Source organism: Ursus arctos, unplaced genomic scaffold (genome assembly GCF_023065955.2).
Source record: "Ursus arctos isolate Adak ecotype North America unplaced genomic scaffold, UrsArc2.0 scaffold_33, whole genome shotgun sequence".
In the NCBI taxonomy this organism is placed as follows: Eukaryota; Metazoa; Chordata; class Mammalia; order Carnivora; family Ursidae; genus Ursus; species Ursus arctos.
This window is the reverse complement of record NW_026623019.1, coordinates 1,024,627-1,039,306: the sequence shown is the minus strand read 5'-3', so window position 1 is coordinate 1,039,306 and position 14,680 is coordinate 1,024,627. Positions and strand designations below refer to the sequence as shown.

At 48.9% G+C, this 14,680-nt stretch overlaps 1 protein-coding gene across 2 annotated transcripts in view; it reads right to left on the bottom strand.

The window, feature by feature from the left end:
- FAM120A (family with sequence similarity 120A) overlaps positions 1-14,322 on the bottom strand; it is a 94,397-nt gene extending 80,075 nt beyond the window's left edge. Inside the window, exon 1 of one of the 2 annotated variants that reach the window (XM_048218331.2) lies at positions 13,823-14,322. In XM_048218331.2, the coding sequence (XP_048074288.1) occupies positions 13,823-14,296 (474 nt within the window). In that variant the 5' untranslated portion in view covers positions 14,297-14,322. The remainder of the gene's footprint in view (positions 1-13,822) is intronic. The other variant, XM_044391236.3, reaches the window with a different exon arrangement.
- Positions 14,323-14,680: the final 358 nt, after the last annotated feature.

The window sequence follows — 14,680 nt, the reverse complement described above, 5'->3', positions numbered from 1 at the left end:
TGGAGCCTAAGAAACCAGGACACAGGTAACAGTGCTGGGAGCACCAGAAGGGTCAGAGCAGACTCCAGGGGGGGGAACGTAAGCTAACACCCAGGAGCTGGGTAAACACAGCAGCCCGCAGTGTTCTGCAGAAACACGGGGAAAGCTTTCAACAGAACATGAAGCAAACTGTTCAGAATCAATCCCCTGTACACACAGCCACACAAAGCCGCGTCTGCGGAAAACACTGGAAGGGACGAAGCAAACACCAACAGCTGGGTCAGGACGGTGCAATTATGCTTAACGAAAATTCCCTTAAGAGAAAAAAAATTAATAAAAAAGCTGAAGCAGGGGCACCTGGGTGGCACAATCATTAAGCGTCTGCCTTCGGCTCAGGGCGTGATCCCAGGGTCCTGGGATCAAGCCCCATATCAGGCTCCTCCGCTGGGAGCCTGCTTCTTCCTCTCCCACTCCCTCTGCTGTGTTCCCTCTCTCGCTGGCTGTCTCTCTCTGTCAAATAAATAAATAAAATCTTAAAAAAAAAAAAAAAAAGCTGAAGCAGCACTAGGATAAGCCACACCCACACCCACACTGGCCACCTCAGTGTCACCACATTGGGGACAGATGCTCTTCCTTCCCCAAGGATGACAAGGCACGCACTTACTCATCTGCCAACCAAGGGTCTAGTCTGGCATCTGGCACACGGTAAATGCCAAAAGAAAGAAAAACGCTGGGGGCCCCATTACGGGGCCCCAGGAGTCTTTAAGCTACCTGCACAGACAGATATGATCTACTCTATCCAGCAGAAGTCAGTAGACAGAGGGCCTCCCAGAGGACGGACTTGGGGCTCTCCACCATCACCTCCTTCCGCCATCCCAAACACAGTTCCCTGTTCTTTCACAACATCTGGTTTCAGTTGGCATTAAAAAGCAAAGTGAATGAGCTCTTCCTAATTCACTCCAACACTAATTTGCAAACGATTAATACCTTAATCCTCCCTCAAAGCACACCCAGCGTTAAACAAATAGCTGCCCACTAGAATTAACACCCTAAAACAAAAGATGGAGGAACCAAGCCCTTAAGCACGGACTTCAAGCCTAGAGGCAAGGTGGGCTGACTCGCCCCCCCCCCTTCTTGCTCATCTTTCCCACCTCAGGCACCCTGAGTGCCAGCAACGGGGACAGAACCAGAACACCTAGGTCCCAGTTCTGGCTCGACGCCCCCCTGCCCAGCCAGGAATGTAAAATTCATGGGTCTTTAAGTTTCCTTCAACTTCCAAATTTCTGGTAGTCTCTCTCACCTTTACCTGAGGAAAGGCAACAACATGGCTTTAAAACCACAAGGTAACAGAGACATGATCCTCCCTGGGCGGGCAGGTAATGGAAGTGTGCTGGGGCAGTACCACAAAACCCTGAGGCCAGAGTTCAGAGCTCAGGGTCTAGGTGGTGGACACACATGACTCTATGCACTGTCCAAACTCATACAACTGCACGTCTCACACGGAGAACAAACTTCAATGTATGCAAATTAAAAACAAATCAGCCAGGACATCTGAGGGGCCAGGAATGAATGCAGATTGGCTAAGGTACAGAATTGTACTAGAAAAGTCTGACATGACCTCTCTGAGCGGGGTGGGGCTGCTGCCCTAGGTAACTGCTGAGAACAATGTTTTGAGTGGACGCTCGGACTCCTGAGGACAGGCACCGCACAGACGCTGACCTCTCCTGGTAACGTGTATCTCAAGGGTGCAGGGGTGCAGCTGACAGTGTGAGACCACATCATGAACGCCAGGTGGACGCACCAGGAGTGTCACCATCAGAGAATGGGGTTACACATGGGCAAAGGGAGAAGGCTGGCACAACCCTACGGTGCCGGCTTAGCCATGGAGATGTCCTATGAACTGATGTATAGGTGACAACACAGACAGACACAGAAATCACTAGAGGTGAAGTGTACCTCCCCACTGTCAACAGATAGCTGAAAAGCAGCGACACCCCAGTAGTGAGAACACCCACACCCCAATGTGGTTTCTAAATTCTGTTCTCCATAAAATGGAACCAGGGCCCTTGAGAAAAATGGGTGATGCCAGCGCAGGAAAATCCAAGACAGTCCTGGAGCATAGTGCCAGAAAGGAAGGAGGTGATCACAAAATGAAAGAGCTGTGTGTCAGGACACAGGAACCCACCCAAAACTCCCAATGGGCAAAGCTGGAACAATTTATGCAACAAAATAAAGAACATCATATTAGTTTATCACCCAAAGTATAAAATACACGAGCCCATATTAGTCCCAACAAATGATTACATAAACATAGTTTGCCCTACATAAGAATTCCAACAATAATGTGAAATCCCTCCCAGAAGCTGATGCTCACCCTCACCGTCCCCCCTAACGGGGGCTAGCCTAAAGGACCACATCCGAAGAAGCAAACCAGCAACGGGATAGAGCAGATGCCAGCAGACTCCACCATGGTAGGGTGTGACAAAAGGCACTGCACCTCGGGGGCATTCTCCCCAGAAACACGAGAAAACATCAGGCAGTCCAAATTGGAGGATCCCCTACAAAATACCTGCTCAGTAATCCAAAGTGCCAAGGTCACCAAAGCAGCAGAGGCTGAGGAGATGTCCTGGTCCAGAGGCGCCTGGGGAGATGAGACACCTGAAGGCCACAGGGCAACCCAGACCGGGGCCCGGAGCCTAAAAGAACCCCGGTGGAAGGAGGGATGAGACCTGAATGAAGAACACAGTGAGGCTCACGGTACCGCACCAACGCGAGCTGCTTAGTGTTGATAACTGTGCTCGCTCACAAGCTGTTACCATGCACAGAAGCAGAGTGAAAGATATTTGGGAACCCTCTGTACCATCTTGGCAACTTTCCTATACACCTAAAATTATTCCACAGTAAGAAGTTTATTTTAAAAAGAAAAAAGTCAACAGTCTACAAGACACCAGCTGGAAGACTATTTTAAGCTACTTCACCAGGTGAACACAGCATTAACAGGCATGAACAGCACAGTCTAAGATCCTGTTATGTGAAAACACATCTCTCTGCAGATTGTGGGGCTTCGGGAAATAGGAGAGCCCACCACAGGTGAGACTGGGTCACTAAAGACCTGCAAACAAATGAACCAAGTCCGCTGGCCAGAGGGCCCGGGGCAACGCCTCAAGATGAGCACCACGGAGCCCGTGCTGGGCCTGGGTCAGTGCAAGGTCCAGCTAGGGACAGGAAAAGGGTCTCGGCTACTTCAAAATAGGGCTTGAAAGGCAATTATTTAATTAATGATAAAAATTAAATGTCAGAGTTAAGCTTCAGGGAAGCAGGATCTGACAGGCACTGGCTGTCCTCCTCTTTTGAGCATCTTCTCTCTGAGCCGTCTGCTCCAGGGCCCACCTCCCACCTAACCTGCCCAAGGACAGCACCCTGCTTCTCTGATTCCCTGGCCTCAGCTCCGGGTGCAAACTGGGTGCAATACAACGAAATTGGTACACCTGGTTAATTCTAATTTTAGAAGTGAGGAAAAACTATGACATATGATATTGGCATGATTATTTCAAGCTAAAAACATGAAGCCCTGAGACCTACCTTCCTACAAGCAGTGGTGGAGGGGTAAAGCCTCCCTCCCCCAGAGTGAGCCAACCCTGGAATTCTGCACTGCCCCAGTAAGGAAAACCCCAGACTGGTACCCTAAGACCACAGCCAGCATAAAGGCGCAGGGCCTTCGCAGACTTGCTGTGGCTGCCACTACTCAGCACTTGCAGGGGTGCGCCCGAGAGCCCCCACACACACAGCTCAAGCACTGCCTCTGGCTCCTGGCTGCAGGAGCAGCGACCAGACCAGGAAGCACGAAGCACCTCGCCTGCCTCCACACCCACCGGGTCCCAGAAACACGGAGCATCGGGGTGGAAGAGCCTCGGCAGCTGGGACACTGTACGGAGATTTGGTGACTGTATGCTACTGCGTACCGGCCTCTGGACCCCCGCTGAATCTCATTTCACACATTTGTGTCACTGAAAAAGCAGTATTTTCACAAGGAATAGTGACCAAAAATTCCCCAAGCTCAATGCTGACAAATGCTATGGGGACAGTCCTGTCAGATGACAAGGTCAACTGTTACTCCTCATCTCTAGGGACAAGGCACTAGCACAGGAAGATTTCTGTTTCTGGCGCCAGGTGGGTGAACCCCACTGCCCACTTTAACACTTTCTGCTCTTCCACTTCCTCATCCGCAAAAATGACGCCATCCCTACCTCACAGGGCAAATGTGACGGTCAACAAGCTACTGCACGTGAACAGTTCAGTCCTTCAGCAATAATAAATGCTGATAAAAGTCGGCTACCATTTGTCTTTAAGAAAGCTGCATGAGAAAGGATCTGCTTCTTCATACTTTTCAAACATATGGGACCTGAAACACTATGAGTTGTCATAAATAGATTTTCCAACATCAGGGAAAAAAAGTACTGTGCGAGGTTTTTCTTTAGAACGGTTTTACACCAGCTCAGGGAATAATGTGACACACCCTCCAGCCACCTATGAGATTTAAAAGATGTAAGTTAACCTGAACATAAGAGGATAGGAGTCGACCTAAATTCTTTTGTTTTCTAAAAAATGACGCCTTGATCTTGAACTCTAGTTGCCCCGTCCTGGGTGGGTGAGACTACTCAGGCTACTCACTCCTGCTCAAGTCCAACAGAGGAATGAGGACCTAAATGTCAACTCCAATTTGGTGGAAGATTTTTATTGTTGTTCTTGACTTTAAAAGGGCAATTTAAAGTTATGACATATTTTAGCGACATCTCTAAAAACTAAGTCTCTCCCCCCTTCAGGAAATCTGGAATCAGAGCTAAATAGCTTCTTACCTTACACATCTCTTGCCTATTCTGTAAGAGCTGGTTACAGTGGTCGTAAAAGCAAGGAAAAATAATTTCTTTTAAAATAAGGGAGTGGAACATGGAAAGATTCTCGACTTCATTAATCATAAAGGAAATGCAAATTAAAACCACAATGAGATACCATTCAATACCCATAAGAATGGCTACTATCAAAAAAATTTAAAAAACATATATGAACAGGTGTTGGCGAGGATGTGAAGAAACTGGGAGCCTCATACATTGCTGGTGGGAATTTAAAAGGGCGCAGCTGCTGTGGAAAACAGTATGACCATTCCTCAAAAAATTACCCAGAGAACTACTCTATGATCCAGCAATTCTACTTCCAGGTATATACCAAAAGAACTGAAAGCAGAAAATCAAACAGGTATTTCTACACCCATTTTCACAGTAAATATTATTCACAACAGCCTAAAGGTAGAAGAAACCATCAAAAGATGAATGGATAAAAAAAAAATGTGGTGTACAGACACCATAGAATATTACTCGGCCTTGAAAAAGAATAAAATCCTGACACCTGCTACACAACATGGATGAACCTTGAACACTATACTAAGTGAAACAAGCTGGTCACAAAAGGACGAATACTGCATGACTCCACTTACATGAGGTCCCTACAGCAGTGAAATTCTGCAACAGAGTAGGTAGTGGGTGCCAGGGGCAGGACGGGTTAGTGTTTAGTGGGGACAGAGTTGCAGTCTGGGAAGATGTGAAAGTCCTGGAAACAGACAGTGGGGATGGTTGCACAACAGCGTGAATGTACTTAATGCCACTGTACTGTACACTTACCAATGGTTAAAACAGTAAAGTTTTTGTTATATATAGTTCACCACAATTTAAAAAACAAAATTAAGAATACATAAGAATAAAAAGAGCATTGTGTCCCATCTCCCTGTCTTCTTAGGAAGCCTAAGCACTTGGCTCCAAGAGGTAACTTCCTACTTGTGAAAAGACAGAGGTTTTCCTTTTCTTTCGGACGACGACGTTAGCGTGCATCACTAGCACGGACTGTGGCTGCCCGCTTATACAACAGCTGAGACTTCTTTTTCTTTGCAATCTCTTTAACAGATTGCCTTAACGCCATTGTTTATTCAATAATAAAACCATTTTCTTTCTCCACTCAAAAAATAAATGAAAGGGGCGCCTGAGTGGTACAGTCATTTGAGTGTCCAACTCTTGGTTTCAGCTCAGGCCATGATGTCAGGGTCATGGGATCGAGCCCTGTGATGGGCTCCACGCTCATCGGGGAGTCTGCACGAGATTCTCTCCTTCTCCCTCTGCCCCTCCCCACATCCATGGTCTCTCTATAAAATAAATACATAAATCTTTAAAAATAAAAAATAAATGAGTGGATATCATAACAAAAATGCAAATTAAACTTTAGAAATTAAAAAGTGACAAAAGGAGAGAAGGAAAAACCGTATTATTTGTCCTCAGTGTCTAGTTAGCCTACTATATTAATCTCCTCATACTTTAGCTAATTCCGACCAATCCTGTCCTTGTTAGAAATCTAATTCCAGGGGCGCCTGGGTGGCACAGCAGTTAAGCGTCTGCCTTCGGCTCAGGGCGTGATCCCGGCGTTATGGGATCGAGCCCCACATCAGGCTCCTCCGCTATGAGCCTGCTTCTTCCTCTCCCACTCCCCCTGCTTGTGTTCCCTCTCTCGCTGGCTGTCTCTATCTCTGTCAAATAAATAAATAAAATCTTTAATAAAAAAAAAAATCTAATTCCAACACACAATACATCAAAATTTAAGTTTCAGAATTTACAGGGTTGAATCTCAGATTGATCTAATTTATTTCAAGATGGCAACACTTGCCACGTCTTCAGTGAACAAGCCCCCTGCCTTCACTAGACTGAGTTCCTTGGAGGATTCCGTTCTTTCCTGTTACATTTACTCCTCCATGCCTGGCCAATAACAGGCACTCAATTTTTGCTAAAGGGAGGATGAATCATCACTGGGAACCAGTCAGAAAAGAGAGTATCAGGAATTTAAGGTGAGAAAATAAATCTTACATAATGGCCATTAATCCAGGTGTTGCAAGAAAATAATTAAATGTGTCTGTCTATATAAATAGAACAAAGCAAATACCTGATTAAAAAGTTCAGCACCGGGGCACCTGGGTGGCTCAGTCGTTAAGCATCTGCCTTCGGCTCAGGTCATGATCCCAGGGTCCTGGGATCCAGCCCCACATCGGGCTCCCTGCTCAGCAGGAAGCCTGCTTCTCCCTCTCCCACTCCCCCTGCTTGTGTTCCCTCTCTCATTGCCTCTCTCTCTGTCAAATAAATAAAATCTTTAAAAATAAATAAATAAATAAATAAAATAAATAAAAAGTTCAGCACCTATACTACACATATGCAAGAGGAGTAAACTGAGTCCTCAGCCTCAAGCAGCTCCCAGTTAGCTGGGGCTGCACACACAGGTGACTGTAGCAGAGTGGAACACAGGAAGCACTGACGCACGGGAGCACTGTGTGTATCCCTGGTCCATTGTGGGATTATGAGAAGAGGCTCCATGTGGGGCGCCAGAGTGGCTCAGTCAGTTAAATGTCTGCCTTTGGCTCAGGTCATGATCTCAGGGTCCTGGGATGGAGCCCCACGTTGGGCTCCCTGCTCAGTGGGGAGCCTGCTTCTCCTTCTTCCCCTGCCCCTCTCCCTGCTAGTGTTCTCTCTCTCTCTCAAATAAATCAATAATATCTTAAATAAATAAATAAATAAATAAAAGAGGCTCCATGAAGGAAAGGAAGGTGGCACCTGAGAAGGACTTTAAAGTATGAGCAAAATTCTGACCAGCAGAAGTGGGTAGTTAGACAAGAAGGAGCAACACAAACAGAGTGGGGAAGCTGGACGTTTCCTGTGGAAGCAGGGAGTAGAACGGCTGAAGCACTGACAAAGTACAGCAGAGGAACCATGAGCCATGTGGGCAGGTGGAAGGAGCTCAGATCAGGAGGGTCTGAGCCCCAGCGCCCCAGCACAGAGTCTGGATTAACGGTTTTGTTCAAGCTGTTGGCAGGAATGACTAACCTGAGGAGCCCGCAGGCTGCGCCGACAAGCTGTGCAGGATGATGTCCACCAGTGAGGCAGCAGGTGTGGGGCCGGCCAGATGCAGATCCAACTCTGACAGCTGCCCACACTCAGACACCGGTGAATCAAATGGTACCCTTGCTGTAAGCCTAGCAGTGTACTTTTTGCTCTATTTGATTATTCTATATCATTTTTTCTAAATGCTGGTAAATACCCAATTTGGTTTCACAACCACCAACAGGTTTGCACAATCACTTGTTAGGCCTACTGGCTCCTCTTGGTGAGTTCACATGGTATACTGGAGTGAGGAAGGGCACCTGAGAGACTACCAGGCTTGCAGAGGGACCAGCAGGCTGGGTCATGAAAGGGGGTAGGGGGTGGCAACATGACAACTCTAGGGGGGCCAGCGAGTGTAACCTTGAAGTGGACGATGAGGCTCAAACTAGTGAGGGTTACAAGCAAAATCAGAGGAGCCCAAGTGCTCAGAGGATGGAATGGAAACAGAGAATGAAGATGAGCTCAAAAGGGGTTGGGCTATAGAGGGAAGACAGCATTTGAAGTCTTAACGGTGAAGTTTCCCACTAATTACAGGGTCCCGCTCTAGGGTGGCTAAAGCACAAACACAATGGTCACTCAGTGTGAGGGACAGGAGGCGGGAGGGGGTTGCTGAGTGGTCAGCTGTGTGCTAAATGGGGGGTCAGCAGACACGGTGTCAAACACACAACACCAGCAGCCCGTCCAGTCTCTGCGGGCAGGCTGTGGAACTGGTCAGAGGCTGTGTGCACACGTGGACAGCAGTAACCTCAAAGAGGTGATGCTGGGATCACGAGAAGGAAGAACACGTAGTGGAGAACAGTGGCAATTATGGGAAGTCTTATTTCAGTAGCTCCAGGAAACAGAAGCGCTCTGATCATGGAAAAGGGTTCAACAAGGCAGACAAAGGAGAAAGGCTGGCTTTGATCAGTCCAACTTCAAGAAAAGAGAGGAGATTTAGACAAGGTGATGAGTGTTATAGAAATCAGTGCTGAAATCACAAATTGGGGGCTCAAGAGCAGAATCCAACCCACAGCCGATTTGGTTTGGCTTAAAGAGTATTTTTTAAATGGGATAATTTCAAATAAAAATCTGGATTTCTGGCTTTCTTGAAAACCATGAAGTCTGGTAATGCTGGCTCTACAGTCCTGTAAGGTTTTTAAAGCATGCACACTCTTGGATCTACCAAGTTTGTGTGTGCACCATTAGCAGGAGGTGGGGTACACTACGGAACACTATGCAGGCCTTAAAAAGAATTAGAATTCTATAAACATAAAAAGATTTTTTAATATCCTTATTTAAAAAAGCAAATTGCCAAATAATGTATTGTGTGATCACATTAATGTTAAAAATTAAAACCATATTGTGATCGTATATAATATACTGTGTAATGTATAATACAAAACATATGTAGGCAGCAGCTACAGAAAACAGTATGGCAATTCCTCAAGAAATTAAACATGGAATTACCATATGATCCACCAATTTCACTTCTGGGCACCGCCAAAAGAACTATAGCTGGGGCTCAAAGAGACCACACCCAAGTTCATAGCAGCATGATTCATTAGTCACAACAGACAAAGGGGGAAGCAATGCAAGCATCCATGGACAGATGGATAGATAAACCAAATGTGGTTCGTGGAGTATTATGCAGCCTTAAAAAAGGAGGGAAACTGACACAATGTGACAACGTGGATGAACCCTGAAGACATTAGGCTGAGATAAGCCAGTCCAAAATTGGTACACTGCAAGAAAATAAATATTTTAAAATAACTATTTTAAATGGATGGCTGGTTTTGGTTATAATGTGGTCAATTTCGAACCTAAGTATTCCCTGGTCAATTCAAGGTCTTAGAGAACAAGGTGTAACTACTAGTTTTCGGCCTCTCCCCGATAGAAACCGAGCCCCTCCCACTGCAACTGGAAAACACAGCAGAGGCCCTGTGCTATCGGATCCGACCTGGGAGTGAAGTGCAGGTACGCACACCCCTGAGGCATTCTTACACAAAGCAACTGAACTTTGCCCTCAGCTCAGTACTTCCCTCTTGAGAAGGTTACTGGTTACTTGTCCCCAGATGTTGCCTACTCAGCAATCCTGTCTCATCCCATACAAAATGGGTAACAAAACCCGGTGCCGGCCAAATGAGACAATACCGTGAAAGGGCCCAGCAAGGACAGGCACCCGACAAGTCAGTCCCTGCACCATCAGGTACAAATCATCATCCCAAAATCTCAAGCCACAGGCAAATCTCACAGACTTCCACTGACGTAAAGCAGGAGCACGGCTTTATTTTGTCAGACCTAAGTAAATATGCCAGAGCACTGACTCAGGTGAGATCTGAAGGTCTTCATTATACACACACACACCGACTCAAGTCTTGTGGCAGGAATATTTAGGAAAGCTCCAGAGATTTAATGCCACGAAGATTTTTAAATAAATATCAGTCCCTCCCTGAAGTTTCAAAGGTTGTGATGACTCAAAGCACACAAGAGGAAACACTCCCAGTAACTGGCAAAGGCCAAGCTCAGGCCAAGCAGTTCAGTGACCTGAACAAAATTAGCCGATTCACAGGCCAACTTCTAATAGTTAAAGAAATATAATTATTACTGTACCAAAAAAAATTACAATTATTACTCTACCAAAGGCATACTCTTCTAAGTCAAAAAAGATTTCTCTAAGCAAAGCTAACAGGAAAGTAAGCCTTTCTGCCAGTTAACAGAAGCCTAAAGAAAGCCAACAAGATGGCAGATTTTTACGACACATGCCTCATGGACCCAACCTGACATACAGTGACATTTCACGTTAATTCTGTCAATTCCTTTGTCAATTTTACATAATACTGTAGGAAAAAAACTACTGATTATCACACAGTAAATTTAACTTTTATTTACTTCCGATGTGTGTGTAGTTCTAAGGTTTTAAAAAAGCATTCCCACCACCACCCCACAGAGTACACAACTGTTCCATCACCCCAAAAGCTCCATCACCCCAAAAGCTCCATCCCTGTGCCCTTCCCTGACCCCTGCAACCACTGACCTGGTCACAAGAATCTCACAGAAAGAGAATCACACCTCTGAGCCTGGTTTCTTTCGCTCAACATGAAGCCTTAGAGATTCATCGCACTCGCTGCCTGTACCAATACTTCCTCCCCGTTCCTGAGGAGTAGGACAGCACAGTATGGACAGACCTGTGTGTTTAGTCACCTACTGAAGGATACTTTGGCTGTTTCCAGTTCTGGCTGTTACGAATACAACTGCTATGAACACTCAAGTACGGTCTCTGTGTGAACAAAAGTTTCATTAGGTAATTATCCCAGGAGCAGCACGGCCAGAGCACATGGTAAATGCATAGCAAACGCTGTGGCCAGCCTGCATGTCCACCAGCCACGTGACACGCTTCCAACTGCTCAGCAGTCTTGCCAGCACTTGGTATTGCTGGAGTCCTTGCTTTAGCCATTCTAACCAGCATACGGTGATATATTATCATGGTTTTAACTTACTTAACCGTTTTAATGGACATCTTTTAAAAATAGTACACACTGCCTCTTTCCCTTAGGGAACACTGAACATAAATTCTTCTGACTCAAAATCATCCTTATAGAATAAACACTGTGCCACCCTTCGGGGCTACTCTAGCACATAGGATTGTCTTCCTGATTCTTCCTCATAGGCCCCAGAATTATGTCTGGTTTTACAGCTTTTTTTTTTTTTTTTTAATCTTCTCCCTTACAAAGTGTCACTTCTTGCTATTAATGGCACTCCTGCCTCTGGCCGACTTTCTTCTGCACCCCTTTCTCACACTGAGTTTAGAAATGCATTACCAAGCTTCTCAGAACCAAATCTAAGAAGGAGAGGATCTGATTCTCCAGTGAGGAAAAAGAAAGCTTTTGTTTTTTCTTTTTGGGTCACTGTACCAAAACTTCTGACCTCTCATTTGACTGCTGAGAAATTTCTAGTAGCTACAGTTCTTAGACGTCTTCCAAAAAGGTGAGGCAGCCAGGTTAAGTGAACACTAGGTAACTGAGCCATTACTGTATTAATCGGTGCAACCAGCACTCTGCTATGCTTCTATACCAGGAGGTAAAAGCTTACTTAAAGCAAAATAGTCATAGAAAGAAAATCACTTTGTGTCTGGAAACCTAAGTGGGAGAAATCATCTTTTTTTTTTTTTTTTTTTAAGATTTTATCCATTTATTCGACAGAGATAGAGACAGCCAGCAAGAGAGGGAACACAGGCAGGGGGAGTGGGAGAGGAAGAAGCAGGCTCACAGCGGAGGAGCCTGACGTGGGGCTCGATCCCACAACGCCAGGATCACGCCCTGAGCCGGCGGCAGACGCTTAACCACTGTGCCACCCAGGCGCCCCCGGGAGAAATCATCTTAAATCTAGTTTCCAAACACTCACACATTGGTCAAAATTCTGAGCCCCTAGTAGGTAAACCACACATTCACAAAGGCGCAGAGATAAACATAAAGACACTTCTTTATAGTTAGAAAAGAATTCAGCAGTTCTTTCAAAAGATACAGAGCCTGTGTACACACTGAACCTAAACCTTCATAATATTTAGTGCTCCTTTGAAAGTCGTTTGACTAGAAAGCTCATCCTGTCTTTTCAGTTCTAGTTTCCATCTCTGAATACCTTTTCAAAACATTCTGGAGGTGGATAGACACTGGGAATCGACACCGCTACTTCCCTGAGAGCCCGGGCTCCAGGGCAGAAAATGCCATCAGCCCCAGGCTCTCACCCAAACTCCCAGGGGACGCTTACTGTGTCTGTGCCAGGCCCACAGACCAATCCCCGCTCTCCCAGCCGCCACGACCCGCAGACTTAGAAGCCCTGTCACCAATTGCAACAGGATTGGGGTGGGACTTCCGCTATCACTTTAGGCTTACCCACCACCATCTCAGCTCAGGCAGGCAGGAAGAGTGAATTTCACAAACTTTGGGCTCAAGCACTTTCAAGCAGAAATAAAGGAAGGGCAAACAAGTTGGAAGACACAGTGACAAGAGCCAGAAAACCAAACCAGCCCCCTAAATTTTTAACAAAAAGCAATGAAAAAGGAAGCAATCAAAACTCAAGTCGAGGGTCATTGATTTGTATGTTATCTCTGCAGTGGCTGCTGGGTCCTGAAGCTGTCCTTGGCCCCGGTTCAGCGAGGAGCCCTCTGCCAAAGGGACAGCAGAGCGGCCGGCAGCAGGAGCTCTGATTACCTGGGTGCACGACCCAAAGTGGCCCAGTCCTCCCTGTGCAGAGACATCAATCCTGGAAACTCGGATTCACATTCCCTTGGCCCTGACTCCGAGCTACACCTTTCACAGCAGACACACAAAACCCAAGACCGCAAGTCCCAGAACCAACAAAATTCCATCATGTCAAATCTTGCAATTCTGTGAATTCTAACGCACACAAAAATCCGACAATGCCTCTAAACACTGTCATCTTAAACGGAACCTGGAACAGCTCTGTGTTCTCAAAAGGGGGCCAGCCGGGCAGGCCTTGGGCAGCTCGTCCCCCGGCGGGGACGCGGTGACAGCGGCACGCAGTTTCCATCATCCCCGCTCGGGACCCCTTCCCGTCGCCATGCAGCCCACTCGCTCGCACGGAAACCTGTTGCTGTGCGAGCACTGCCACACGGGCAAGGAGTATCCGGTGCAAGTTCAGGCCGACGACCTGCCCGCCTCGGAGAAGCAGGGCACCCCCGCGATGCCGGGGCGGGGGCGCCGCGCTCTGCACGCCCGGGGCCGGCCCGGTGCGCGCCCGGGGCTCCAGGCCGGCCGGGGCTCCAGGCCGCGCGTCCATCTTGCGGCCCCCGCCCCGGCGCCCCCGGGCCCCGCGCCCTCTGACCCCCGGCCCCAGCCCGCGCCCACCGCAACCCCGGCCCCGGCCCCCGCCGGCCGCACCTTGACGTGGAAGCGGATGAGCGCCAGGCGGATGCAGTGCGCCATGCAGACGGGCGGCAGGAACCAGACCTTGGGCGGCGGGGTGCCCTTGTTCTGGACATGGCTGACGATCTGCTGCGCCGTCTGGCGCTCGTTGCCCTGCCGCTTGACCCACTCGTGCAGCCGCGCCTTCTCGAGCGCGCCGTTGAAGAAGACGAAGAGCTCGATGTTGCCGCCGAAGCAGGCCTTGGCCAGCGCGGCCAGGTAGCCGAGCATGTGGTTCCACTGGCCGCCGCTCACCCAGTCGGTGTAGAAGCCGCCGTAGAGGCGGTGCAGGCAGTTGTCGGCGTCCACCAGCAGGCGCAGCGGCGTGTGCGGGGGCCGCTGCCGCCCGCCGCCCACCAGGCTGCCCCGGGCCAGCTTCTGCAGCTCCACCGGCACCACGGCGCTCGGGCAGTGCTTCTCGATGTAGTCCTGGAAGCCCTGCACGCCCATGGCGGCGGCGGCGGCGGGCGCGGGGCGGCGGGGCGGCGGGGCCGGGGGCGGCGGGGCCGTGGCGCGGCCGGGGCGGCGGCGGGCTCTAGGGGGGGCCGGGGCGGGCCGCGGGCGCGCTCATGGCCGCTGCGGCCGCCATGTGCTGCCGCCTCCCAGGGCCATGGCGGGAGGGACCTGCGCCGTGCGCCGCTCGAGGCCCGGGCCAGGCTGAGGCGGCCTCGCGCGGGCGGCGGCGGCGGCGGGGCGGGGCGGCGCAGGCTGACGCACGCGGGCCGGCGGAAGGCGGAAGAGGCGGCGCCGCGGCCTGCGGGGCCCGCTCCCAGCCAGGATCCCGGCCGAGGCGGGGAGGGCCACCCGCCGGGAGAGGCAGCGCGGCCCGCCCGA